At 47.7% G+C, this 27,769-nt stretch overlaps 1 protein-coding gene across 20 annotated transcripts; it reads left to right on the forward strand.

The window, feature by feature from the left end:
* LOC143475305 (uncharacterized) lies at positions 1-26,274 on the forward strand. 20 transcript variants are annotated; one of them, XR_013120984.1, is made up of 11 exons: positions 1-2,144; positions 2,496-2,589; positions 3,315-3,338; positions 5,523-5,606; positions 5,703-5,828; positions 6,582-6,725; positions 12,021-15,904; positions 16,155-17,351; positions 19,482-23,945; positions 24,588-24,722; positions 24,921-26,274. XR_013120984.1 is itself a non-coding variant. In XM_076973122.1 (8 exons), the coding sequence occupies exons 6-8, from the start codon at positions 17,343-17,345 to the stop codon at positions 19,887-19,889; spliced, it is 315 nt and encodes a 104-aa protein (XP_076829237.1). In that variant the 5' UTR covers positions 1-2,144; positions 2,496-2,589; positions 5,523-5,564; positions 5,703-6,725; positions 12,021-15,904; positions 16,155-17,342; the 3' UTR covers positions 19,890-20,143. The 20 variants fall into 20 exon arrangements, 2 of the variants coding, with proteins under 2 accessions (XP_076829237.1, XP_076829238.1); XR_013120987.1 differs by having other exon boundaries at positions 1-1,956; positions 2,123-2,144; positions 5,523-5,564; positions 5,703-6,725; XR_013120982.1 differs by lacking the exon at positions 3,315-3,338.
* Positions 26,275-27,769: the final 1,495 nt, after the last annotated feature.

The raw sequence follows: 27,769 nt of genomic DNA on the forward strand, positions 1-27,769 counted from the left end.
CGACGCAGTTAGGCCTGTTATAAACACACTCATCGTTTTTTAAACTCTTTGCATTATATAACTGCTTAAGTGCCAGGAATGAAAACTATAAAGGTATAATTTGGGTTGGTAATCTGGTTACGACACTGACTCAGTGTCTGAGTTGTGTAATTAAATGATGATGCTACAGTTGGAACATCAGTGTGTTGATCTGGTGTGAATTAACTGAACCAATCTGCAGTTTTTGGACGAACCTACACAGCTTTTACAATACTTCGCTCTTATTTGTTATGATACATTTGTGAGAAATTTTAATACGTTTTGCTTATTTTTACAGTAAATTATCAGGCGACATATTATCGATCATCCTAATAGAAAAATCTTATTAATTAAGAATACATTCTCTTCAATTTTTTCTTGGTAATAATCATCGTGCATCTTAAAATAGCTGTGGGGCAGCAGGGGGCGCTATTCTTCCCACTGGACAGTTGTACGATCCCAATAGATTTGATAATCACTTTCTGCTCTTATTCTGAAATTGCTCAGTAAATGTTGCATATATATAAACATTCACATGTAGACAGGGACACACATATGTACACTTACGCACGTACATTTTTACACACACACACACACACACACACACACACACACACACACACACACACACACACACACGTATGTACACTTAACCTTACAAACGCACGTACATTTACACACACACACACACACACACACACACACACACACACACACACACACACACACACACACACACACACACACACACACACACACACACACACACACACAAACACACACATTTTACCCATTAAATTAAACGATTAAAACAAACAATTTAGTCAGTACTGAATACATAGTTTTGCCTACAAGAAATTGAAACCCTGGCTGTATTTTGAACAAACAAAAGGTTCCAAAATAAATTTGCACTGTGAGTTTCGACTAACACGACTCGTCCTTTAATATTTAAATGAGGTTGAACCAAAGCTAAAGTCAAGAAACGCAGGAGGCCCGATATTAATTTGTACAGATCGAATTCACAAACAATTAACATGCGAATAAGCGTGTGTGAAATCTCAGAACCATCGAAACAAGATTATCTTTAAGTCAAACAACTGCTGTAAATGTAAGTTAATGATCTCTAAGTCAATAAGCCCATTATTTCGGTTGGCCATGTAAATAAAGACCCGAATGCTGCCGTGGTCATGTTTAGAGAAAAGGTGGGCCAGTTTATCCACAGAGTTCAGGACAGTTTTAAGGTGTCACGGTACTACTTGTTTTAATGCATAATTAACGACGTCTTACTGTCTGAAATGCTGCCACTGTCATAAATAACAAGATACTTCTGATCAGCACCCTGCGATAAAATTTAAGTCTGTTAACGACACCCCAAAGTGAACCTCAGCATATAGGGGTCATTCTGCATACAGAATTCGGTGCTTTTCAAAGTAAATGGTAAATGGCGTTTACATTCTATAGTGGTCTGGGAAAAAACAGCAGATCTAAACGATTGATCAGATCTGATCGATTTGAAGCGTCGTCTCTCCTCGTCTCATGCTCTGATCAATGAAGAAACTCTGTTCATCTGGACGGAGCGCTGCGGCGTCCCGCACGTTTGTCCCATAGTTGTCTTCAAAGAAAAAAGGAAGTTGTCTCTTGTTTTCTAAACACAATTAAGGAGATTGCAGTTTGGCAGACAGAGCAACGTCTTCCTGGGGACGGCCAGTTCTATTTACGAAATGCAGTCAAAATCGCTCAGATAAACGATTTTAGCGTATACAAGATCAGATTAATCCGAAAGCACATTCAGAGAACTACTGGGAAACGGATGGGCCATCACGTGTCCTGCACATATGAGACCGGTCTGGGGTTCTGACCAAGATCGATTAACATTACGTACAAATAAAGACACAGACAAACAAAAGTTATGGTCTTTATACACGTCTGGACACTTATGTAAATATTTATTTCTCATTAGCGCGTTAAGATGTGTGCTCCTTGTATGTAAAATATAATTGTGGACTCAAGCGTCATATGGAGAAGTGATAATATTGATTGGTTTAATCAGTCGATTTGAGTTCTCAAATACTTCACTGTTTTTATGTTGTTCATGTTGGTAAAGATATGTTCCAGATTTTATAAAGGTAATTATCATTTTTTTATCTATATGTTTGTAAACATTGTAAAACGCACATTGCTCTGCTGTACAGCAAAATAGTATATTACTATATTAACTATGTATTTATTTATAAAGAAAAACCTTGATAATAGTATGTTGAATTTATTATGTCACAGAATCACAGGTTCACGTCCGTATCGCCGCAGGAACAACAACATTGCGCTCAATAAAACAATAAAGCGATCCTTCTCAAGTCACGAGCGCCGACCAGTCGTTGTTGTTGTTTACCGCCCGGTTGTTGTTGTTTATGCGCGAGGGTGCTGCTGATAATGTTTTATTAGCTTTTGCCTTACAAACGCAGTTGTTATTTCTGCAGTCAGAGACCGTGGCCCGGGGAACTGGATGGGCCGTGATTATGAGTGGGACTCGTCTCCACCCTGCCATGGTTGCCTGCCTGCGGTTGCTGAAAGGTATGTGAACTTGCCAAATGTGTATACATGTGTGATAGCAAGTGTTTATACAACTTTGTTTATGTCTATAGATGCGTGTGTGAGTGTGAGTGTGTGTGTGTGTGTGTGTGTGTGTGAGGTGAGTGTGTGTGTGTGTGTGTGTGTGTGTGTGTGTGTGTGTGTGTGTGTGTGTGTGTGTGTGTGTGTGCGTGAGGTGAGTGTGTGACTGTACCTATAAACAGGTATTTAGAATAAAACCTGAATTATAGTAAATTTACAAGAAACATGCGATAAAGAATCTTCTTCCGATCCAGTACAGAATATGATGCGTGTCTGAACCCTCCACACGTGTTCTGATGTCCACATTCATTTACACAAAGTAGTTTTTAGTTATTGGTGCTTTTGACATTCATGCTTTTGACTCTTGGCTCTGTGCTGTCTGCTCCTCGCTAATCACGTCAACGTTGGGTTTTCAACTTCATTCTGTTGCATTTTGACCAAGTTTGAAAGTTCACTGCAAAATAACAATGAAATGATAATAACAACCCTAGAATGATGCTATATCACCTCGTCCACTGTGTGGGTGATGCGAGAACTTCGTGGTGTTCTGCATGAGGAACATCTCTCTCTGAGCTCCTCTCCCAGTGTTAAAATATGAGCTGTAAGTCAAAGTGAGTGCCAACACTTATTCTCTGCCTTGATTGTCCGTGTGTTCTCCACGGCTGTGGTGTTGTGGTTGTATCTAGCGTGCGGTGGATGAGGAGAAGCAGGTGAGATCCCGGCTCCTCTTCTGTGTGGTTCTCAGCCCGTGTGGAATGTCTGAACACAGGTGGTCGCACTTTTTCTCTCGCCTTGTTCAGCGTGATGAATCGGCAGCGCTGAGTAAATATTTGTACCTGGGGCCGGTACCACCCGCGTAGCCACGGCAGGTTCCCCTCAGCACAGCGGGCCGCCTTTCACCACCACTGGACCATGATGGAGTCAGCACACTGCCAACCAGACTCCAGTCCACGACCTAAAGCCACAAAACACACAAAGGAGAAAAAAAGAGCCCTGCAGACCTGAAGCACATTTATACCAGAGCCCACACCTACACCACCTACACCACCTACACCACCTACACCAGAGCCCACACCTACACCACCTACACCACCTATACCAGAGCCCTCCTACACCACCTACACCACCTATACCAGAGCCCACACCTACACCACCTACACCACCTACACCACCAATACCAGAGCCCTCACCTATACCACCTACACCACCTATACCACCTACACCACCTACACCACCAATACCAGAGTCCTCACCTATACCACCTACACCACCTATACCACCTACACCAGAGCCCACACCTACACCAGAGCCCACACCTACACCACCTACACCACCTATACCACCTATACCAGAGCCCACACCTACATCACCTACACCAGAGCCCACACCTACACCACCTACACCACCTATACCACCTATACCAGAGCCCACACCTACATCACCTACACCAGAGCCCACACCTTCACCACCTACACCACCTACACTACCTATACCAGAGCCCACACCTACACCACCTACACCACCTATACCACCTACACCACCTACACCACCTATACCAGAGCCCTCACCTATACCACCTACACCAGAGCCCACACCTACACCAGAGCCCACACCTACACCACCTACACCACCTATACCACCTATACCAGAGCCCACACCTACATCACCTACACCAGAGCCCACACCTACACCACCTATACCACCTATACCAGAGCCCACACCTACATCACCTACACTAGAGCCCACACCTTCACCACCTACACCACCTACACTACCTATACCAGAGCCCACACCTACACCACCTATACCACCTATACCACCTACACCACCTATACCAGAGCCCACACCTACACCACCTACACCAGAGCCCACACCTACACCACCTACACCACCTATACCAGAGCCCACACCTACACCACCTACACCAGAGTCCACACCTACACCACCTACACCACCTATACCACCTATACCACCTACACCACCTATACCAGAGCCCACACCTACACCACCTACACCACCTATACCAGAGCCCACACCTACACCACCTACACCAGAGTCCACACCTACACCACCTATACCACCTACACCAGAGCACACACCTACACCACCTATACCAGAGCCCACACCTACACCACCTACACCACCTACACCAGAGCCACCACCTACACCACCTATACCAGAGCCCACACCTACACCACCTACACCAGAGCCCACACCTACACCACCTACACCACCTATACCAGAGCCCACACCTACACCACCTACACAAGAGTCCACACCTACACCACCTACACCACCTATACCACCTATACCACCTACACCACCTATACCAGAGCCCACACCTACACCACCTACACTAGAGCCCACACCTACACCACCTACACCACCTATACCAGAGCCCACACCTACACCACCTACACCAGAGTCCACACCTACACCACCTATACCACCTACACCAGAGCACACACCTACACCACCTATACCAGAGCCCACACCTACACCACCTACACCAGAGCCACCACCTACACCACCTACACCACCTATACCAGAGCCCACACCTACACCACCTATACCACCTATACCACCTATACCAGAACCCACACCTACACCACCTACACCAGAGACCACACCTACACCACCTACACCAGAGCCACCACCTACACCACCTATACCAGAGACCACACCTACACCACCTACACCAGAGCCCACACCTACACCACCTACACCAGAGCCACCACCTACACCACCTATACCAGAGACCATACCTACACCACCTACACCACCTATACCACCTACACCACCTTCACCACCTACACCACCTCTAACCTAACCTCTAACATGCCAGTCTATGCACCCTGTATACCAATACACATTTTTCTTCTTTTCAAAAACAGTGTTGACATATCGTGGTTATGACATGGAGCACTGGGCACTGGGTGAGTACGAAGACCGCAGTAATGGTCAGTCCGCAGTAATAGGTCAGTGTGTAGTGTGTAGCTCCGCCCCCTCCCAACCACATTATGTCTTCCTGTTCTACTGGCTTTTCTCTGAGGCACTCACACTCTAATCTACAGGCTCCAGGACAGCTATCACCCCCATCAGGAGCAGCAGGGAAACTGTCCAACGTAAAGTTACTTCCTCACACGATGCAGAGTGGACACAGCACCTTCAGTGAGACATCAAAGGAAGACAAGCAGGAGGTGGAGTTATGGACCCTGGTAGAAAGGAGAATGGGAAAAAAACACACACACAGCCTTGAACTGCACACAGGAGTTTGGCTTTCTCTGTAGACACTAAACAGTCTGACTACATGTCTGACCTTCCAACCTATAGACACGGTGCTCAATCACAACCTCACAACCTCACAATCTTACAACCTCACATTCTTACAACCTCACAATCGTACAACCTCACATTCTTACAACCTCACAATCGTACAACCTCACAACCTCACATTCTTACAACCTCGCAATCGTACAACCTCACAACCTCACATTCTTACAACCTCACAATCGTACAAACTCACAACCTCACATTCTTACAACCTCACAATCGTACAACCTCACATTCTTACAACCTCACAATCGTACAACCTCACAACCTCACAACCTCACAACCTCACAACCTCGCAACCTCACAACCTCACAATCGTACAACCTCACAACCGTACAACCATACCGTACCATTCTGATAATGGTAACTGAGGTCACTTTGTGTCTTCCAATTCCACCCTCCATGTCTTATTCTGTAGCTAGAGTCACTCTCACCCTACAAGCAGCTAAGGACTGGGAGGCCCTGTGGTCAAGAGTGTGGGTGTGTGTGTGTGTGTGTGTGTGTGTGTGTGTTTGTGTGTGTCCATCCAGGAATCTGTGTCCCCCCATTAAACAGTAATGGATCTGTGGAAGGTTATTGTTTGCACGTCTGTCCTTCACTGTCATTCTGTTCTTCATCAGATGAATCTTCACCAGCATTCCTGCTGAGAACCTGCTGAGTGTCACACAAACCCAGAGGCAGTGAGCTCTTCTCCACAGATCTACAACTGACGTAGCTCACTGGACAAGATACCTGTTGTTTACATGATGAGCACCATTTCATGGGTAAGACGTGGATATTTGCACTGACTAATGCCCACAGAGTGGATGTCCACAGGGTGGATGCCCACAACCCTTTACTGATCTTTGTCCACATGCAGGTGGTGGGACGGCTCTCAGATGGAGCTCCTTTCCATCCACACACCTCCACCCACACTCCTCCACCCACACTCCTTCACCCACACACCTCCACCCACACTCCTCCACCCACACTCCTTCACCCTCACTCCTTCACCCTCACTCCTCCATCCTCACTCCTCCACCCACACTCCTCCACCCACACACCTCCACCCACACTCCTCCACCCACACTCCTTCACCCACACACCTCCACCCACACTCCTTCACCCTCACTCCTTCATCCTCACTCCTTCACCCACACTCCTCCACCCTCACTCCTCCACCCACACTCCTTCACCCACACTCCTTCACCCACACTCCTCCACCCTCACTCCTTCACCCTCACTCCTCCACCCACACTCCTTCACCCACACTCCTCCACCCTCACTCCTCCACCCACACTCCTCCACCCACACTCCTCCACCCTCACTCCTTCACCCACACTCTTCCACTGTCACTGCTACTCTGGCTGATTATAAAGAGATGTGAACAACAGAAACGTGGTGACCGAGACAGTTGGACAAAAACACCTTCTGATCACCGCGCGCACTTTCAAAGGTCACGCACAGTCCATGTGAGAAAGTGAATGAGATACATATTTGAGTGGGAGATGAAATCAGATCTCCTTCAGCTGCTTCAACAGCTCCTGTGAGACGCCGCGTTCGTCTCACGCTCCTCCACACTATGTAGTTCCTGTGTGTGAGAACCAGAGCTGGTTTGTGTTGAGAAGTGCAGCGTGGTGTGAACACCTGGGGCAACTGCACCCAGGACGCAGCAGGAGGCTGAAACAGGACCGCCATTGTGAAGATCGGGATGAGTTTCCCTCACAATGTGGGAGCCACAGTCCCAGTAAGCTGACCTAACTGGGGCAGTTGTGGGGGGTTGTGTTTTCCAGTTGATTCCCTGGAGGTTTGCAGACAAATTGAGAGAAAGACATTTTAGAATGGTTAAAAACAAGTGTCAGTTTCTTCTTCAAATCAGCAGTTTATATTTGTCAGTAAATTAGCTTTGGGCTAAAGATGTATGTTTGTGACCTGATGAAGACCAGGTGGTCTGGCTGGGCTCCTCGTTGGTTAAAGTGCACTGCAGTCATGACCACTGATCGTTGGCCACTGCAGGAGCAGGTGGGAGAGTTTTAATGTAACAGCAGCAGGGTTTGAACTCCATCACCCTGGACAACCCTCCGTCACCCTGGACAACCCTCCGTCACCCAGGACAATCCTCCATCACCCTGGACAACCCTCCGTCACCCTGGACAACCCTCCATCACCCTGGACAACCCTCCGTCACCCTGGACAACCCCCCTATCACCCTGGACAACCCTCCGTCACCCTGGGTGATATTCCCATGCCCCTGCCAGACCCACAATCTCCATGATGCCCAGGAGGCCAAAACGTCTCCTTCCAAACATGGCATCAGTGCCAAGTGCAGACATCCTTGTGCAGACATCCTTGTGCAGACATCCTCGTGCAGACGTCCTCGTGCAGACATCCTCGTGCAGACATCCTCGTGCAGACGTCCTTGTGCAGACGTCCTTGTGCAGACATCAACTTGTGCAGACATCAACTTGTGCAGGGCGAGAGACCCCAGATCCCTGCTGGGCCATAACAAGATTTGAGAGGATATTAATCACAGTACCAGACTAATTAGGCAGAACTAATGAACCCATCAGGCTGATAAGAACACAGTCATTACTAAACGTCTTTCTCAAATATTAGGGGCAAATACTTGTCTTGGGATTTTCACACGTAGGTTTAATTGAGCCGGTAATCAGAGCAGGCTCGCAAACACAACTACAGAACATCCACTGGAGAAAAGGTCTGCTGGCTAGAGCTCCATACACACACACACACACACACACACACACACACACACACACACACACCACACACATGCCTCACACACACACCCATACACACACACACACACACACACACACACACACACACCACACAGCTGAGTGATGAGGCAGCAATGTGGGTAACAGACTCCTGTTAAAGCATCATGTCCAAGTGATCACGAGGGCTGCTGTACCAACGGGGCTGATCAACTCTGACACTTTATAACAACAACAACAACAACAATAATAATAATAATAATAATAATAATAATAATAATAATAATAATAATAATAATAATAATAATAATAATAATCATAATAATAATAATAATAATAATAATAATAATAATAATTATTATTATTATTATTATTATTATCATTATTATACTTACAGAATAAAAGACCAGTATAAAAAAACAGTATAAATACCAGTAAAGCAGACCAGTATGACCAGTATGTTCTCTGTGTAATTAGTGTGATGTCCCGATCCTGATGGTCCTGCCTCTGCCTGTAGACTAGCAGGACGTTCTTCTTAGATGAGAAATGTGTGAAAGCTTCAGATTGACGGGACGTTTGTACTGTGAGAGGACATGTGTGCAGGTGACAGGACACGGGTTCAGGTGATCCATGTTCAGGTGATCCGTGTTCAGGTGATCCGTGTTCAGGTGATCCACAGTCAGGTGATCCGTGTTCAGGTGATCCGTGTTCAGGTGATCCCCATTCAGGTAATCCGTGTTCACGTGATCCGTGTTCACGTGATCCCCATTCAGGTGATCCGTGTTCAGGTGATCCCCATTCAGGTGATCCGTGTTCAGGTGATCCCCATTCAGGTGATCCGTGTTCACGTGATCCGTGTTCAGGTGATCCGTGTTCAGGTGATCCGTGTTCAGGTGATCCACATTCAGGTGGATTCATTTAGCTGCTAATGACCTGAGAGACCCTGTGTGGACTGCTGTCCCCTCTGCTCAGAGTGGATCCCCATCCAAAACACAAAACACCCACCAGCAAGCCGACGTCCCTGCAGCCCGGACGTGCCGTTGGCTTGTCCCATAACTTTAATATAAAGTGTGTTTGTTGGGGTTAGATAGGTGACAACACACAGCCCTTTACAGGCCTCTGCAGATGGCTTATCTCAGCTCTTATTATCAGATCAGCTTATCTCTTGCATTTCACAGGGATGCAAATGAGGAGGACAGAGTGAGTATCAGGTGCAATAATCTCCTGCCCCCCCAAAACGACACTTTCTCCCCCCGAAACCGCCAGCGCAGCTTTTGTTGTGCGGACACTGAAGGAGCAATTTCAGCCCTTTCAAGTGAAACGTGTTCCTGCTTGCTGTGTGGGGAGGCCGAGTTCCCAGAGTGCTCCGCTCATGTCCTCCAAGGGCACAGCGCTCTCTGTGGGGAGATGATTCAAGATGATCCACGATGTGACAGACATTAGGGAGAGCAGGGGCATAGAGAGAGAGAGAGAGAGAGAGAGAGAGAGAGAGAGAGAGAGAGAGAGAGAGAGAGAGAGAGAGAGGGAGAGAGATAGAGATAGAGATAGGGAGAGAGAGAGAGAGAGAGAGAGAGAGAGAGAGAGAGAGAGAGAGAGAGAGAGAGATAGAGAGAGTGTGTGTGAGAGATAGAGAGAGGAAGATAAAGATAGAGAGGGAGAAAGAGAGGGGAGAGAGGGAAGGGGATAGAGAGAGAGGGAGAGAAGGGGAGAGAGTTAGATAGAGAGATTGATAGTGAGATAGAGAATCTTACACATTGCCGCAAATGGATTATCATCCAATTTACCAACATTCAGATGTCGTTAGAAGTCTATTTATAAATGTTAAAATATGATACACACACACACACACACACACACACACACACACACACACACACACACACACACACACACACACACACACACACACACACACACAAAGCAGATGTTTAGTGATACATGAGGTACAAACACACACACACACACACACACACACACACACACACACACACACACACACACACACAAAGCAGATGTTTAGTGATACATGAGGTACAAACACACACACACACACACACACACACACACACACACACACACACACACACACACACACACACACACACACACACGATGAGACAACAGTTGACCTTCAGAAAACACAGAGCACACAGTCACTTCATGTTTATCAGTGAGAACAGCGTAAGTGTGCAGGACCTCAGATGGGTTAGTCCTACTTCTCCTTCACCCCATAAAGAGCTTAACATGTTCCACACGATTCCTGCTTAAGCAAAAACAAGTTACCGACAGGTTATTGTATCGGATTTTATTACTGTAACGGTTCTCTTATATACAGAGTGGAAGAATATGCGTGTCAGGGTGTAAGATTAACGGCCGGTTTATAATTGTCCAGACGATATATTTTGGCACACAGATGTCCTGCTGACTTCGTCAGATGCCTTTAAAGCAGAGATAGTCAGGCAAGGCCTCTGTTGGATTATCTTCTCTGATTCAGACAGGTCTGGAGCTCCAACGAGTCTCAGGTGCCCTGAAGCAAGTCTGGACCCTGCAGAGCTTTGGAGCCCAAACTGCAGAATGTGTCCTGTGCTACTGTGTTTTAGACGATAAAACGTACTGTGTTTTAGACGATAAAACGTACTGTGTTTTAGATGATAAAACGTACTGTGTTTTAGATGTTAAAATGTACTGTGTTTTAGACGATAAAACGTACTGTGTTTTAGACGATAAAACGTACTGTGTTTTAAACGTTAAAACGTACTGTGTTTTAGACGATAAAACGTACTGTGTTTTAGACGATAAAACGTACTGTGTTTTAAACGTTAAAACGTACTGTGTTTTAGACGATAAAACGTACTGTGTTTTAGACGATAAAACGTACTGTGTTTTAAACGTTAAAAATGTACTTTGTTTTACACGTTAAAACGTACTGTGTTTTAGATGTTAAACGGTCCACTCAGGTTTGGGCTTTAATCATTAACCATAGCAATGTGTTGCTGTACTGAGTCAAAATTGTGTGTTAGTTGTCATGACAATGTTTTACTGTATTTGCAGCATACATGTGTTTCCATGGTGTCAGAATATAAAAAGATAAATGCTCTGAAAATAGGACAATCAGACATATGTTGATTTTATACAAAACTAAAACTACAAACTGAATTTAGCTCAGTAATATGTACGGTAGTCAGTGTTATTCCTAAACACATAGAGCTGGTGAAGTGCTATAACATTCAGTGCTAACCACTAGCACGTTTGAGTCTTTCACACGTCCATGTCCTAATGACATTACTGCAGTGTTCTTCAGAGAAGATCTGAAGGCAACGTGTGTGTGTTTCTTCTCTTATCTAGTCTCAGAATGCAGGCATCTCCAGAAGGTCCACACACCACAGTTGTTCTGAGAAAACTACCTCTCCGCGCCCTCCAGAAGAGGCTCTAAACCTTATCTGCTTCAGCCTTCTTGCGTTTCCGTTGGAGTCGGGACTCATCTATCTCAGTTCACCTTGGGCCACTCCGGCCTGTGGGGAGACGATTACAGCCCAGGAACCTGGTGAAGAGTGAGCAGTCACAACATCACAGCAGCCACACACCAGCACCTGCACCATGGGCCGTGATCCATGGATCACGTTTGAGATCCAGGGAGTCGAAAACACCTAAACCTCAGATTGGGTCATGGAGGCCTCTGAAGGATGCTGGAAGCCTTCTTGCTGTCATTGTTTCTTTGCAAGGTCAGATCTTGGCTGAGGTAACTGGAGTCTCTGCTCATGTGCTGAACATCTTTGTTCTGCCGGACAATGAACTCGTCCCTGTGAAAAAAAAAGCAGGAGACACTTTATTGACAATAGAAATGAAAAGTGATTGTGGTGTAATCACGTCCTGGTTGAAAGTGTGAAGCTGAAACAGTATAGCTCCTGTTAGAGGCTTCAGAGGTTAGATCAGGATTATCAAATATCACCACAATAATCTCTGCCAAGTTTTCACATGAAGTCTAATTTTTTTCCTGGGAAAAGGAGGAAAAAGGAATCCACACGACGATGAGTGTCGGGACTGTGGTGTTTCCCTTTGGCTTCTGACTCTAATATTTGGTAAACGGTGCCAAAGAGATATTCCAGCACATTCCAGAAATGCCAACCCAGATCTCTAAGGAGAGCAGGGTTCTGAAGACTGAAGGTCCAGAAGACCAAGACCCAATGTCCCTCTCAAACTGTCCAGCGTGCTGAATAAATGCATAAACATCCTGTTTATAAATGCAAACATGCATATCTACTTCTGTATGCGTTTGTAGCTGTACAGATAATGGTGTGGTATATGCGTCTGTGGTATGCACACAGAGCGTTCAGTACAGGAAAAGGAAACCCTGGTGTCTCATAAATACATCGATGTCCTCCCCTTGATAATGCTCAGACATGCACAATAAAGTGCCCCCTGACTTTACAGTAGAACAAACAACAGAACAGAACAAACACAACAGACCAATCTGAACAGAACAGGAAACAGCGCAGCACCAAACAACAGAACAGAACAAACACAACAGACCAATCTGAACAGAACAGGAAACAGCGCAGCACCAAACAACAGAACAGAGCCGGAGCCAGTAAAGGTGAAGACAGTTATGTGGAGGGTAAGAATCCAACCCATTCTGCGAGCTTACAAGCACAGTGGGGGTGTGGTCAGCCGGTGGGCGGGGCTGCATGGTCGGGTTTAGTCTGCTGTGCTGTGCACTCCCTTAACGTGATAGAAACCCCCCAACGTTAGGAAGGAACCTGGTGCCCACGGATTAGGTGGAGTTTTGAGGTTCAAAACAATCCCTCGCGATCCACGATGATGCATCAACACTCAGAGTGACGTCTCCTGTAACATCAGATACATGCAATCTGTAAAAGTGTTGACCATGCTGTGGTTCTGACCATGACACTTTTCCACCAGTGTCCTTCAGGGATTACGGCTTTTGTATTAGCTAAAGATTCACCCATTCATCCATCCACGTACATACACAACATCCCAAAACACTAGCTCAGGTCCTCCTCAGTTGTTCGGATCGTGGACGTAGATTGCGTGCAAAGTTAGTCTGAGAGGATTCCTCGCTCTGCGCTGCCATACAGGGTAACATTTGGATTGATATTACATCCACAGTCTAGTGTTACTGTGCCTTTGCAGTGGTGAGAATCCGTCCCATCTCTGCTGAATTCCCAGTCGACGTTTCCCAGTGGACTGGGGCAGTGTGGGATGCTCCTTCTCCAGTTGAGTGGCTTGGCCGAGGCCGCCCCCACCCTGGTGAACTCACATCCACCTCCCCGCGCTGCTCCAAGCCCGGTGCTGTGTCACCGGGGGGCTCCCAGGAGAGCCGAACGCACCCGGCCCACGAAGACGAGGAGAAGAGCCGGCAACAGGACCCAGAACCTGTACAGCAGGTCTGCGTCTCTCAGAGGCGCCGTTTGGTAGCCATGATGGGGAGGTAAACAGATCTGGATTAGACCAACAGGGGGAGGGTGTGTGTGTGTGTGTGTGTGTGTGTGTGTGTGAGTGTGTGTGTGTGTGTGTGTGTGTGTGTGTTTGGGGGGAGGGGAGATTGCAGGTCAATAGAACATGCCTCCAGGGTAACAGCAGAATAACTGGGTAGGGGAGATTCATCTCGCTGTGAGAACATCTCAAGGCAATGCCTACCTCCACCTCCACATACACCTCCACCTCCATACACACCCCCACCTCCACACACACCCCCTTGTCCACAAACATCCCCACCTCCATACACACCCCCACCTCCTCACACACCCCTACCTCCATACACACCCTCACCTCAACACACACCTCCACCTCCATACACCTTCACCTCTATACACACCACCACCTCCATACATACCCCCACCTCCACACACACCTCCTCCACACATACCTTCACCTCCATACACACCACTCTTTGCCCCATACATCCCCGTGGCCTCTGGTGATTGGAGGGAGTCCGACACCCTGTCCAATGAGGCTGCTCAGTTCACTGTATACAGGCACCAGCCCTGCTTTTGACAGGCAAGACAATGGCCTGGTTAACACAGTGTTCTCCCCACACAAAAGCCTTTGTGCCTGTAGTCTGCGGAGGCTACGATCCAAGCAGAGAGCAGTCTGAGATCACACTGCACCACAGAGACTGTGTCACAGAGACTGCAGCACAGACACCAGCACAGAGACACCAGCACAGAGACACCAGCAAAGAGACACCAGCACAGAGACCCCAGCACAGAGAGACCAGCACAGAGACACCAGCACAGAGACTCCAGCACAGAGACACCAGCACAGAGACTCCAGCACAGAGACTCCAGCACAGAGACACCAGCACAGAGACACCAGCAAAGAGACACCAGCACAGAGACTCCAGCACAGAGACACCAGCACAGAGACACCAGCACAGAGACTCCAGCACAGAGACACCAGCACAGAGACACCAGCACAGAGACTCCAGCACAGAGACGGCCTCTTCTCCTGTAGCACATCTGTCCTTTGAGAATACTGATCTATATCTTTGATATTTCTCTTAATATTTCTCTTAAATTTATCATAAATTCTTTTTTTGTTTCCTGCCATGAGAGAAAATATGAATGGGAACTGACGTTTATGGATTTCAAATCCAGAGGCTCACTGATAAAGACAGAATATTCTCACTGATAAAGACAGAATATTCTCACTGATAAAGACAGAATATTCTCACTGATAAAGACAGAATATTCTCTGAAATAAACAAACGTTTCCAACACGTGTAGTTTTCCTTTAAGAGGTAGTCAAGATTTGGCTGAAGACAAGCACTGGCAAATATAGTGATTTTACATTCACTGAAAACCTCCACATCTCATACATCTGACTGCAGGGAAATGGGTATTATAAGATATAAATATGTACAAATAGACACCGAGTCCAGCATGCACCTTATCTGTCTACCTCTGTGCTTGCACAGCTGACGAAGAACCCATGTCTGAAGTGTTCACTTTCACTTCTACAAATATCTTATGTACTGAAGTTTGGACTAAAACAATCTTTGAACTGACATTATGAATATGAAGCCACAGCGTGTACTGTGAAACAGCATATTCCATCCTGGACTGTGTCACGCAGGGTGGACAGACTCCCAACGGCTGGAGAACAGGTCGCATTTCTGTTCAACTGTATGAACTACTCTTCAGTGTCTTCAGTTTCACAGTGGCTGTGGAGTTTGGTCATATACCACAATCTGACCAGTTGTACACTTGGTACTATAAAACTGACCCATAAATACGAGGAAGTGACTTGTCTTGTTCCAGTATCGGTTTTCTGTGGTGTCTCCTCTCTTTCTCCTCCTTCTTTCACACCTGACACTCTCAGAGAGGCACTAACCTCTCACTCCTCTCTCACTCATTGTGTTCACTGTAACTGAAGCCTCCTCAGAATCTCTGGATCTCCCATTTTCTTATTCTCTCGTTCTGTTCTTTCTTTCTCTTTTTCGTGTCATCGTCTTTCAAGCGGTGATCTCCAGGGCACTCTGGGATCAAACGAGGCATCTCCAGCTGGCATTTCCAACGGAAGCGCTGTGATCTTGGAAGCTCAGCCAGCACCGGGCTTTGAAGGCTGAAGGAACGTTCCAGAAAGCCACATGTCTTCTCTGAGTCACTCATGATTCAACCAGGACATCGTCTATCTGATTTAACCGGTCTGAAAATAGGCAAGTGATTACAAAAGACCATGAAATCCTTTCAAATATAGACAATGACGTATGCCTTTATTTAGTCAAAAATAAAATCATCTCGCCTGTGAACTAAACAGTAAAGGTCTTAAAAGACATGCCAGATCTTCCCCTGTGAGATCTGAGTGAGGAGGGTACATAAGGTTGAACATTTTAAACTCAGTGTGTATCATACAGTGTGCGTCCAAAATATTCCCTCCTGCTTTGTCCTGATGCAGGAGTGTGTGGTGACACAGATCCACTCGACAGATGAATTGCACAATTTTAGCGTGCACAACTCTGAAGAGGGGTGATATCAAAAAAGACAACAGCGCCCTATTGAAGCAGGCGGCCCGGTCCTGAACGGAGCACGCACAAACACGCACGAGCACTCACGGGCACTGGCGTGTCCTTCACACCGCACGAACACACGTGGGCTGACACAGGCTTCATAAATAGCCTCTTGAACAAGGTGTGAGACTATAGAAAATTGCCCCCACAGACAAGAGAGTTGTGCCATTCACTAAATCCGTATCAACAAACAACCATTTCTCTATCTATGGACAGTGCAATTATCCACAATGGTAGACAGGGCTTTTAATGAAAGTGAGATCAGAAGGAGCTTCGTGTGGGAGCAGAAACGATGGTACAACGGTGCCGGATTGGTCTGACAGTCATGATGCACCAGGATATTTATCACCTGTTGATTCTGAAATGATGGCAAACTGTGTGTGCTAAAAGATATGTTTAAACGTGGAGGCATCGCACTATGAGTCACACAAGAACCGTAAACATGCAGAAGCTGTCATGCAGGTGTGTGTGTATGTGTGTGTGTGTGCGTTTGTGTGTGTGTGTGTGTGTGTGTGTGTGTGTGTGTGTGTGTGTGTGTGTGTGTGTGTGTGTGTGTGTGTGTGTGTGTGTGTGTGATATCATATCGAACCAGTTATTTTCTGAGCTTTAGGAAACAGGAAGAGGCCTTCAGTGAAATCATGGAAAAGGTCAGTACACCTTTCCATCTGGAGCACAGAATACCAGTTCACCATCACACACACACACACACGGATACACACACGCATACACACACACACACACACACACACACGCACACACACACACACACACACACACACACAAACGCACACACACACACATACACCAGTTCTCAATCAACCCTCAACCTGAGCAAGCACATTTTATTGTATAAAATATAATAATATATATAATCTAATAATAATATAATATATTATAATGTCATAACTAGACATAAACACATATCTGTGCGGCTGTCATTTGTTGTGTTGTCATCAACTCATCGTGTTTAGGTTGTGTTCTCTGGATGTACCTGTCCCTTTGTACCTGTCCTCATGTACCTGTCCCTTTGTACCTGTCCTCATGTATCTGTCCCTTTGTACCTGTCCTCATGTATCTGTCCCTTTGTACCTGTCCCTATGTACCTGTCTCTTTGTACCTGTCCCTATGTACCTGTCCTCATGTACCTGTCCCTTTGTACCTGTCCCCATGTACCTGTCCCTATGTACCTGTCCCTATGTACCTGTCCTCATGTACCTGTCCCCATGTACCTGTCCCTTTGTACCTGTCCCTATGTACCTGTCCTCATGTACCTGTCCCCATGTACCTGTCCCTTTGTACCTGTCCCCATGTACCTGTCCCTATGTACCTGTCCCCATGTACCTGTCCTCATGTACCTGTCCCTTTGTACCTGTCCTCATGTACCTGTCCCTATGTACCTGTCCTCATGTACCTGTCCCTATGTACCTGTCCCTTTGTACCTGTCCTCATGTACCTGTCCCTATGTACCTGTCCTCATGTACCTGTCCCTATGTACCTGTCCTCATGTACCTGTCCTCATGTACCTGTCCCTTTGTACCTGTCCCTATGTACCTGTCCTCATGTACCTGTCCCTATGTACCTGTCCTCATGTACCTGTCCCGATGTACCTGTCCCCATGTACCTGTCCTCATGTACCTGTCCCTTTGTACCTGTCCTCATGTACCTGTCCCCATGTACCTGTCCCTTTGTACCTGTCCTCATGTACCTGTCCCTATGTACCTGTCCCCATGTACCTGTCCCCATGTACCTGTCCTCATGTACCTGTCCCCATGTACCTGTCCTCATGTACCTGTCCTCATGTACCTGTCCCTTTGTACCTGTCCTCATGTACCTGTCCCTATGTACTTGTCCTCATGTACCTGTCCTCATGTACCTGTCCCTTTGTACCTGTCCTCATGTACCTGTCCCTTTGTACCTGTCCTCATGTACCTGTCCCTATGTATCTGTCCTCATGTACCTGTCCCTATGTACCTGTCCCTATGTACCTGTGGGTGTTGAACGTTGACGGGGGGGGGGGGGGGGGGGGGGGGGGTTCAGCGTGAGAAATTGGAGCAGTCGTTTTCTGCATGGTCCTAGAGCTTGATTCGTCGCTATTTAAGTATTTGTTTTTAACCGTAAAAACTGCAGGGCATCAAAACTGGCTTTTGAAAAAGTGGGGGGGGGCATGGATTCATCGCTATTTAAATATTTGTTTTTAACCGTAAAAACTGCAGGAGACCAAAACCGGCTTTTGAAACCCCCCCCCAAATTACGTGTGTGGCACAGAGACACAGTGAAACTCCAGTAAATACACTGAACTGTTTGGAAAAACAGTTGTCTGCCTTTGCTGCTAACCTGCAGACTGTCAGATGTAATATAAAGTTTTTTCATCTATTTTAGGTCATTCAATTTGTAAATATAATCAACAAGCAAAGCTTTGTTCTGGCATTAAGTGGCATTCTCATGGCACATCTGGCACGCTTCTGGTGCGATACGTTCTCAGCATTTTCCACTGGTCTCCTCTGTGAAGTATGCAGTCCGACCAGAGTCAGATCAAACGTTTCACACACTTCACCTGCTGTGAACTTCTGTGTAGCTCCCAAGAGTTTTAGCAAACTTTGTATATAGTTGGGTGTATATGTATGAGAAGATAACACCCCTGTTTCATAGCAGGCGAAATTCACGAGGAGCAGATGGGGGAGAAAAATTCATAGGGGCTGAATTCTTATTCTAATTTTTATTATAATTTGGTTGCCAGTTGTGGACATGATGTCTATTTCTGAGGTTTCTCTCTGCAGCTGCAGCTTTCTGATGAAGCACTATTGCTGATTAGAAGGCAGAGTCTGGTCCAGACACACCTGTGCCACAGGTGAGGAGAGGGAGCCCCCCGCCCAGGGGTCAGAGGTTGTGAGGCGTAGCCAGGAGTTGGAGTTCCATGCTGTGCTCATGAAGAGACCCCCGCCTCTCTCAGCAGGGCCCTGTCACTCTGCTCGGACCCCCTGCGGCCTCCAGACCTGACAGGACCAGACCTGACACGGGACGGAGAGGAAGCAGTTGAGAACTGGAGGGACGGATGTCCAGCTCAGTGTCCAGCCTTCACAGGGACAGTGAGGTCCAATACACAGACCCAATGCTGCTTAGACTGCTTGCAGTGTGTCTTCAGAGCAAGGACAGACGTGGACCGTATGAACACCGTGTTCTGCTGATGATCAACAACGCTGTATGCAAACTCACAGTTAGTAAAGTGAGATACTGGCCGGTGGTACACGATGTTTGAGATAATGACAAATATAGAGTCAGGTAATGCAGCACTAAATCTGATACTGCTGCAGTAAGAGTGATGTTGTCTACTAACTCAGCCTGAACTGGAGAGTATTGATGCAAATCACTGATTACCTGTGGTGCCCATGTGTTTGTTGAAATGCTCAAGTGTGTGTGAATTAAACACACCGTTCCGCTACTTCTGACCAACATTTTTCTAACAAGCAGCCAGAAATGCACTGTGTACACAAGGTTTGCTTTTGAAAACCTTGCAGAACTCACTAATTGTGGCAAAATTCCATTGTCACTGTCCAGAGGTGTGTGTGTATGTGTGTATATGTGAATGTGCGTGTGTGTGTGTGTGTGTGTGTGTGTGTGTGTGTGTGTGTGTGTGTGTGTGTGTGTGTGTGTGGGTGTGTGTGTGTGTGTGTGTGTGTGTGTGTGTATGTGTGTGTGTGAAGGTGTGTGTGTGTGTGTGTGTGTGTGTGTGTAGGTGTGTGTGTGTGTGTGTGTGTGTGTGTGTGTGTGTGTGTGTGTGTGTGTGTGTGTGTGTGTGTGTGTGTGGGTGGGTGTGTGTGTAGGTGTGTGTGTAGGTGTGTTGGGGTTTTTTCCATGACATGCCACTTCTCCCAAAGTACAAAAATATCAGCAAATGTTCCAAAAGATCAAATATGAGGGCCAGATCCAAAAACAGCAGGTTTTCTCCAACTGGAGTGGAGCACCACTGTACTACACCACTACAGTATTACTGTACTACAGCACTACAGTATTACTGTACTACAGCGCTACAGTATTACTGTACTACAGCGCTGCAGTATTACTGTACTACAGCGTTACGGCATTACTGTACTACAGCACTATAGCACTACTGAACTACAGCACTACAACACTACAGCACTACAGAACTACAGCACTACAGAACTACAGAACTACACATTATTGTACTACAGCACTACTGAACTACAGCACTACTTAACTACAGCACTACTGAACTACAGCACTACAGAACTACAGAACTACACATTATTGTACTACAGCACTACTGAACTACAGCACTACTTAACTACAGCACTACTGAACTACAGCACTACTTAACTACAGCACTACTGAACTACAGCACTACAACACTACAGCACTACTGAACTACAGCACTACAGAACTACAGCACTACACACTATTGTACTACAGCACTACTAAACTACAGCACTACTGAACTACAGCACTACTGCACTACAACACTACAGCACTACAGCACTACTGAACTACAGTACTACAGCACTACTGAACTACAGCATTACTGCACTACAGCACTACTGCACTATAACACTACAGCACTACAGAACTACAGCACTACACACTATTGTACTACAGCACTACTGAACTACAGCACTACTGCACTACAACACTACAGCACTACTGAACTACAGCACTACTGCACTACTGAACTACAGTACTACAGCACTACTGAACTACAGCATTACTGCACTACAGCACTACTGAACTACAGCACTATAGCAGCCCAACCCCAGTCCTTCTCAAACTCAGTGTAAGACGCTGTCTTTCAAAGCCAGTGTAAGATACAGTAGCAGTCTGCCCAGCAGCTGAAGACGTGAAGACAGTAGTCAAGATGGGTGTGTGCACGAGTGAGACTAATCACAAACCACAGCCTTGCCTTCCTAGGCCCGGGGGAGCAGGACGGGGAGGGAGAACTCAGCGGGGGGGTCTGCCTGAGCTATTAGTCACCTGACAATAGAGATGAGGGGGGCGGGGTTAAAGCTGATGAAAGGACAAACAAACAACAATGAATGGTGGCCACACTATGGTGATACGCACCCTGTACACACTTTATACAATATACATCACTATTCCAGTTGTTACACAACAGAATTGTGGGATTGTAGAAGTCTGCACATGCTCAGTTGTCATTATGATAGACACTCTGCACTCTGATGAAGGAATCATAGACTACAGTGATCTGAATCAGGTCTTACTACACCAGTGGTGAACATACGTGTTCAGGAGAGTTGGGCAGGGCTGGATTCTAACACTGCTCTAACACGCCTGTAATGTTCCAACACTCCTGAACACCTTGAAGAGCTGTGACGGAGCTACGTTAAAGGACGTGGCCTCCTGAAGCAGGCTTGGTCTCTCCGGATTACGTGCGACAAGGCTGAACAGAAGACCTGGCCTGCAGACAATATGGAGAGCAAGAGCAGGTGACGCATTCGGGCCTACAACAGGTTTGAGATGATTCCTCAACGGACCTCAAGAACAAGAGATAACATTCAATAGTGGACACCGCACCAGGAGAAATGTGGCACCTCCGGCTTGTGAGGGGTGGAGGTCTGTGCGTAGCAGGTGCTGCACCCCTGGCTGGGCCTCCATCTCCTTCAGGAGCGTGCGAGGTGCTGGCCGAGCGAGGTGCTGTCACGCAGGGCTTGGGCGTGGTTCGGCTGGGCCTCCAGCTGCTTCCCTGCTTAGTCAGAGCTCTCCGATGCCAAGACGTGCACGTGGAGACGCACTCGGCTGCCGTGGCAAGCCGCTCGACAGTGCCCGTATTCTCACGCGTCTCACGAAGGTGCACACCGACAGCAACGGCCACGTGACTACACTCATGACCGGTTAATCAGCGATTCACCTCTCCTTTGTCTTTGGCGTCCATCACTACAGTGGTGCCATAGCGTCGTGACAGTGTTACAATAGTGTAACGTTTGTAACGTCGGTGTGTCGATGGTGTAGAGAGAAGTCCCATTAGAGTGTTGGGGGGGTGTGGAGTTGAGCGGTGGGGGGGGCGTTAGCTGGTATCATGTGTCCTTCATGAGAAGATCCTGGTGGGCTTCCCCAGGAGCCCAGCAGGAAGAGATGAGGCCGCCCAGCCTGGAATGCCGCTTCTGCTCTAAGGGATCATTACTGCCTGCCAGGACTCTTTCTCCCGGGCCTCTTTTGCCTGGGGATTCGATTGGATTGGACCTGTAAACTCTTGTGTTTCATGGGGGCAGATCCCAGGGGTAATTGTTGGGAGGCAGGCCCCTCATTCAGCCCCAGCAGGGGGCTACAATCGCAGGTCTGCCCTAGCCTTTGGGCTGGACCTGCAGAAGCCCCTGGTGCTCCTACACAGCCCTGGTGCTCCTACACAACCTTGGTGCTCCCACACAACCCTGGTGCTCCCACACAACCCTGGTGCTCCCACACAACCCTGGTGCTCCTACACAACCCTGGTGCTCCCACACAACCCTGGTGCAACTACACAACCCTGGTGCTCCCACACAACCCTGGTGCTCCTACACAACCCTGGTGCTCCCACACAACCCTGGTGCAACTACACAACCCTGGTGCTCCCACACAACCCTGGTGCTCCCACACAACCCTGGTGCTCCTACACAACCCTGGTGCTCCCACACAACCCTGGTGCTCCCACACAACCCTGGTGCTCCCACACAACCCTGGTGCTCCTACACAACCCTGGTGCTCCTACACAACCCTGGTGCTCCCACACAACCCTGGTGCTCCCACACAACCCTGGTGCTCCCACACAACCCTGGTGCTCCTACACAACCCTGGTGCTCCCACACAACTCTGGTGCTCCTACACAACCCTGGTGCTCCCACACAACCCTGGTGCAACTACACAACCCTGGTGCTCCCACACAACCCTGGTGCTCCCACACAACCCTGGTGCTCCTACACAACCCTGGTGCTCCCACACAACCCTGGTGCTCCCACACAACCCTGGTGCTCCCACACAACCCTGGTGCTCCTACACAACCCTGGTGCTCCTACACAACCCTGGTGCTCCCACACAACCCTGGTGCTCCCACACAACCCTGGTGCTCCCACACAACCCTGGTGCTCCTACACAACCCTGGTGCTCCCACACAACTCTGGTGCTCCTACACAACCCTGGTGCTCCCACACAACCCTGGTGCTGCGTCTGCTCAGGACTGACGAGGTTTGAAGGCCTCATCGCTCTGCATGACTACTGCATACTGGAATGCTTTTCGGGTTTGTTGCCAAGTCATGTAATTAAACATAGTTTTGTGTAATTATGCTTAAAGTTGACAATAAAGTTGCCAACAATTATCCCAGGAATTTTTCATTACTTATGTAAGATCTTTACACAGAAGCATTTGAGTTGCTGTGACATTTTTACAGTCAAAACTGCCCTGTGTCTCTTCAAACAAACACTGTGTATAAGACATCGTCATAATGCCAGTTCAGGAGTGATAAAGGGCCGCATGTGAAACGTGAGCTGTGGGAAGTGAGGCTGAGCTGCAGGGAGAGGGTGAGAGAGTGAGAGAGAGGGTGAGAGAGTGAGAGGGTGAGTGAGACAGAGGGTGAGAGAGAAGGTGAGAGAAGGTGAGAGTGGGTGAGAGAGTGAGAGGGTGAGTGAGACAGAGGGTGAGAGAGTGAGAGAGTGAGAGAGGGTTAGACAGGGTGAGAGAGGGTGAGACAGGGTGAGAGGTTGAGAGAGTGAGAGAGGGTGAGACAGGATGAGACAGGGTAAGAGAGGATGAGAGAGGGTGAGACAGGGTGTGAGGGTGAGAGAGGGTGAGACAGGGTGAGAGGGTGAGACAGGGCCCCTTGTCCTTATTCAGCCTGGCTCAGTCAGCAGGTGACCAATGTTAGACGACTTGATTCCCATAGGTGGAGCTGAAGCAGAGGTGAGGACCTCCACCCACACAGGACACACAGGACTCTAGTGTTCACCACGGGAACTCCACCCACCTACCTCTTCATCTCCAAAATGGACACCATTGGGGCCTTGAGGATCAGCTCTCGGTGGTTATTTTGTATAAATAGACAGAATCAATCTTCTTTCTGTATGTTTCAGCTCAGATATATTTGATTATTTATCAACATGAGATGTCCACTTCCAGTCTGTAGGTCTAACTGAGAGCTTTATGGTCACTAGTGTTTCTTTACTTCATGACTGTAAGGTCCCCTCTGACCCCACAACTCTGCATTCTGCTCCCACAGTGAACAACCACATCTAAATCTGTCAGACAAGAACAGAGATCCAGCACAGCCCTGGAGAGGGCAGAAGGCCGGGGCAGAACACTTCAGCACGGTGCGTGCGGCCCTCTCTGTGGGAGCTGGCAGGATGGAGGGAGTTGGTGGAGGTGGCGGTGTGGTGTCAGCGGTTGGAGTGTGTCAACGTGCCTCAGGTCCTCAGAGGTCTTAGCTCTGTTTGCACAGGTGAGTGTTTGGTCAGCCTGTCGGGAGATCTGTGCTGGCCAGCTCACATCACTTCCTGGCCGGGGTCAGGCTTGTCACGCAGGTTTAGATCCAAAATGGCACCTGGGCCTCTTACTCAGCCCACACAGTTCTGCTCGTTTCAAGCTAGAGTCTCCTGAGGACCACTGAGGAAACCGTAATGACTCAGGAGCCGTAATGTCCTCCACAAGACCACGGAGAGCTTGGCAAGGTTCACGCCTCCTCTGTCAGCACTTCTGCTCTGCCCGGCCTAGGACAGGAAGAACAGGAAATACTGTAAGAGTCCTCTGATCATTTAGGGCTTTAATGGCCTATACAGAATAAACCACAAACCTGCAGTTCCAAGAGCTAAACCAGTCTTAACAGGTACTTTATCTTCTCTGCTGCTTGTAAACACCCTGACCTCCCAACACCAGTGCCTGACCTGGCTAACAACCCAGGGTCATAAAGATGACCCACAACACCATCATATCAGCTTGTGTGATGAATGGATGTTTCCTCAAAGCATAATTTTAATTTTAGGGCCACCTGGGGCACTGAGGTGGTGGTCAGGGTTAGTAGGAGGAGCAAAACAAAAGCCCGGCAGCCCCAAGGCACAAACATCCAGTCCAGGAGGAGGTGATACACGTCACACAAGGAGGAGGTGATACATGTCAGACCAGGAGGAGGTGATACATGTCAGACCAGGAGGAGGTGATACACATCAGACCAGGAGGAGGTGATACACATCAGACCAGGAGGAGGTGATATCAGTTCAGCCAGTTCAGCCTGAGTGATGGGGCCACAGTGGAACATTGTGCCATCAACACACACACACACACACACACACACACACACACACACACACACACACACACACACACACACCCCAGCTTGCTAAATCTTCTCAGGAGGAAGGTGATGGTCCTGGAGTTCCTGGAGTTGCACTGTGCATGTTTGCTGGAGCTCACGCATGTGGCATAAAGCACAAAAGCCTATAAACTCAGGAACGCAATAATAGAAACACACAACACTCCCACCCCGCCCTATGCACTACTGACAAACCCAGTCATTCACCCCAGTGTGTTGGCATTCTCATCCCAGTCCTTGCCACCCAAGCCTTTATGAACACTGAAAACCTGGGGCAGGTGTACTGGTAGGTGTGCTGGTAGATGTACTGGTAGGTATACTGGTAGATGTACTGGTAGGTGTGCTGGTAGATGTACTGGTAGGTGTAGTGGTAGGTGTACTGGTAGGTGTACTGGTAGGTGTGCTGGTAGATGTACTGGTAGGTGTACTGGTAGGTGTGCTGGTAGGTGTACTGGTAGGTGTACTGGTAGGTGTGCTGGTAGGTGTACTGGTAGGTGTAGTGGTAGGTGTACTGGTAGGTGTAGTGGTAGGTGTACTGGTAGGTGTACTGGTAGGTGTGCTGGTAGGTGTACTGGTAGGTGTATTGGTAGATGTACTGGTAGATGTACTGGTAGGTGTGCTGGTAGGTGTACTGGTAGGTGTAGTGGTAGGTGTACTGGTAGGTGTAGTGGTAGGTGTACTGGTAGGTGTGCTGGTAGGTGTACTGGTAGGTGTATTGGTAGATGTACTGGTAGGTGTACTGGTAGGTGTAGTGGTAGATGTACTGGTAGATATACTGGTAGATGTACTGGTAGGTGTACTGGTAGGTGTGCTGGTAGATGTGCTGGTAGGAGTACTGGTAGGTGTATTGGTAGATGTACTGGTAGGTGTACTGGTAGGTGTGCTGGTAGATTTACTGGTAGGTGTACTGGTAGGTGTGCTGGTAGATGTACTGGTAGGTGTACTGGTAGGTGTACTGATAGATGTACTGGTAGATGTACTGGTAGGTTTACTGGTAGGTGTACTGATAGGTGTACTGGTAGATGTACTGGTAGGTGTACTGGTAGATGTACTGGTAGGTTTACTGGTAGATGTACTGGTAGGTGTACTGGTAGAAGGTCGGGTCCATGGCAGTCAGGCTGTGTGTAACACATATATCTTGTTTAGCTGTGGTCAGACGAGCTGTTTTGTTTTTCTATCATGCATGTAAGATGTAAACACTGTATCTGGCATCTTTCACAGTCTTATACTTCACTCATAAACCTAAAACTAAAACCAAAATCCTAAAACCTAAAACTAATATTGGGAACATTCAGAAAATTATGGCAATTCATGTGAAAAGTAATGTAAAAACAACAGGTTGTCTTGTTGCAGTAATCCTGTGGTGGTTGTAAAGGTTTCAGAGAGGTGTTGCTGCTCCACTCACACCCTCCATGTGGTAGTGCTGATCACCCCTGACTCGTTCAGTAGGCCATGTTTGTGTTGAACCCGTCCCAAGACAAACAGAGCTGAGGCACTCCTGCCTGCTGGCACTCAGCTCGGATTATTACTGCACAGGATGGGACAGGATAGGTGTACGGGTGGAGAAGAGCCAGGGTAACAGGTGGAGGAGGGCCAGGGTAACGGGTGGTAGGTGTACTGGTAGGTGTACTGTTAGGTATACTGGTAGATGTACTGGTAGGTGTACTGGTAGGTGTACTGGTAGGTGTGCTGGTAGATGTACTGGTAGGTGTACTGATAGGTGTGCTGGTAGGTGTACTGGTAGGTGTATTGGTAGATGTACT

The sequence above is a fragment of the Brachyhypopomus gauderio genome, chromosome 14 (assembly GCF_052324685.1).
Source record: "Brachyhypopomus gauderio isolate BG-103 chromosome 14, BGAUD_0.2, whole genome shotgun sequence".
Lineage (NCBI taxonomy): Eukaryota > Metazoa > Chordata > Actinopteri > Gymnotiformes > Hypopomidae > Brachyhypopomus > Brachyhypopomus gauderio.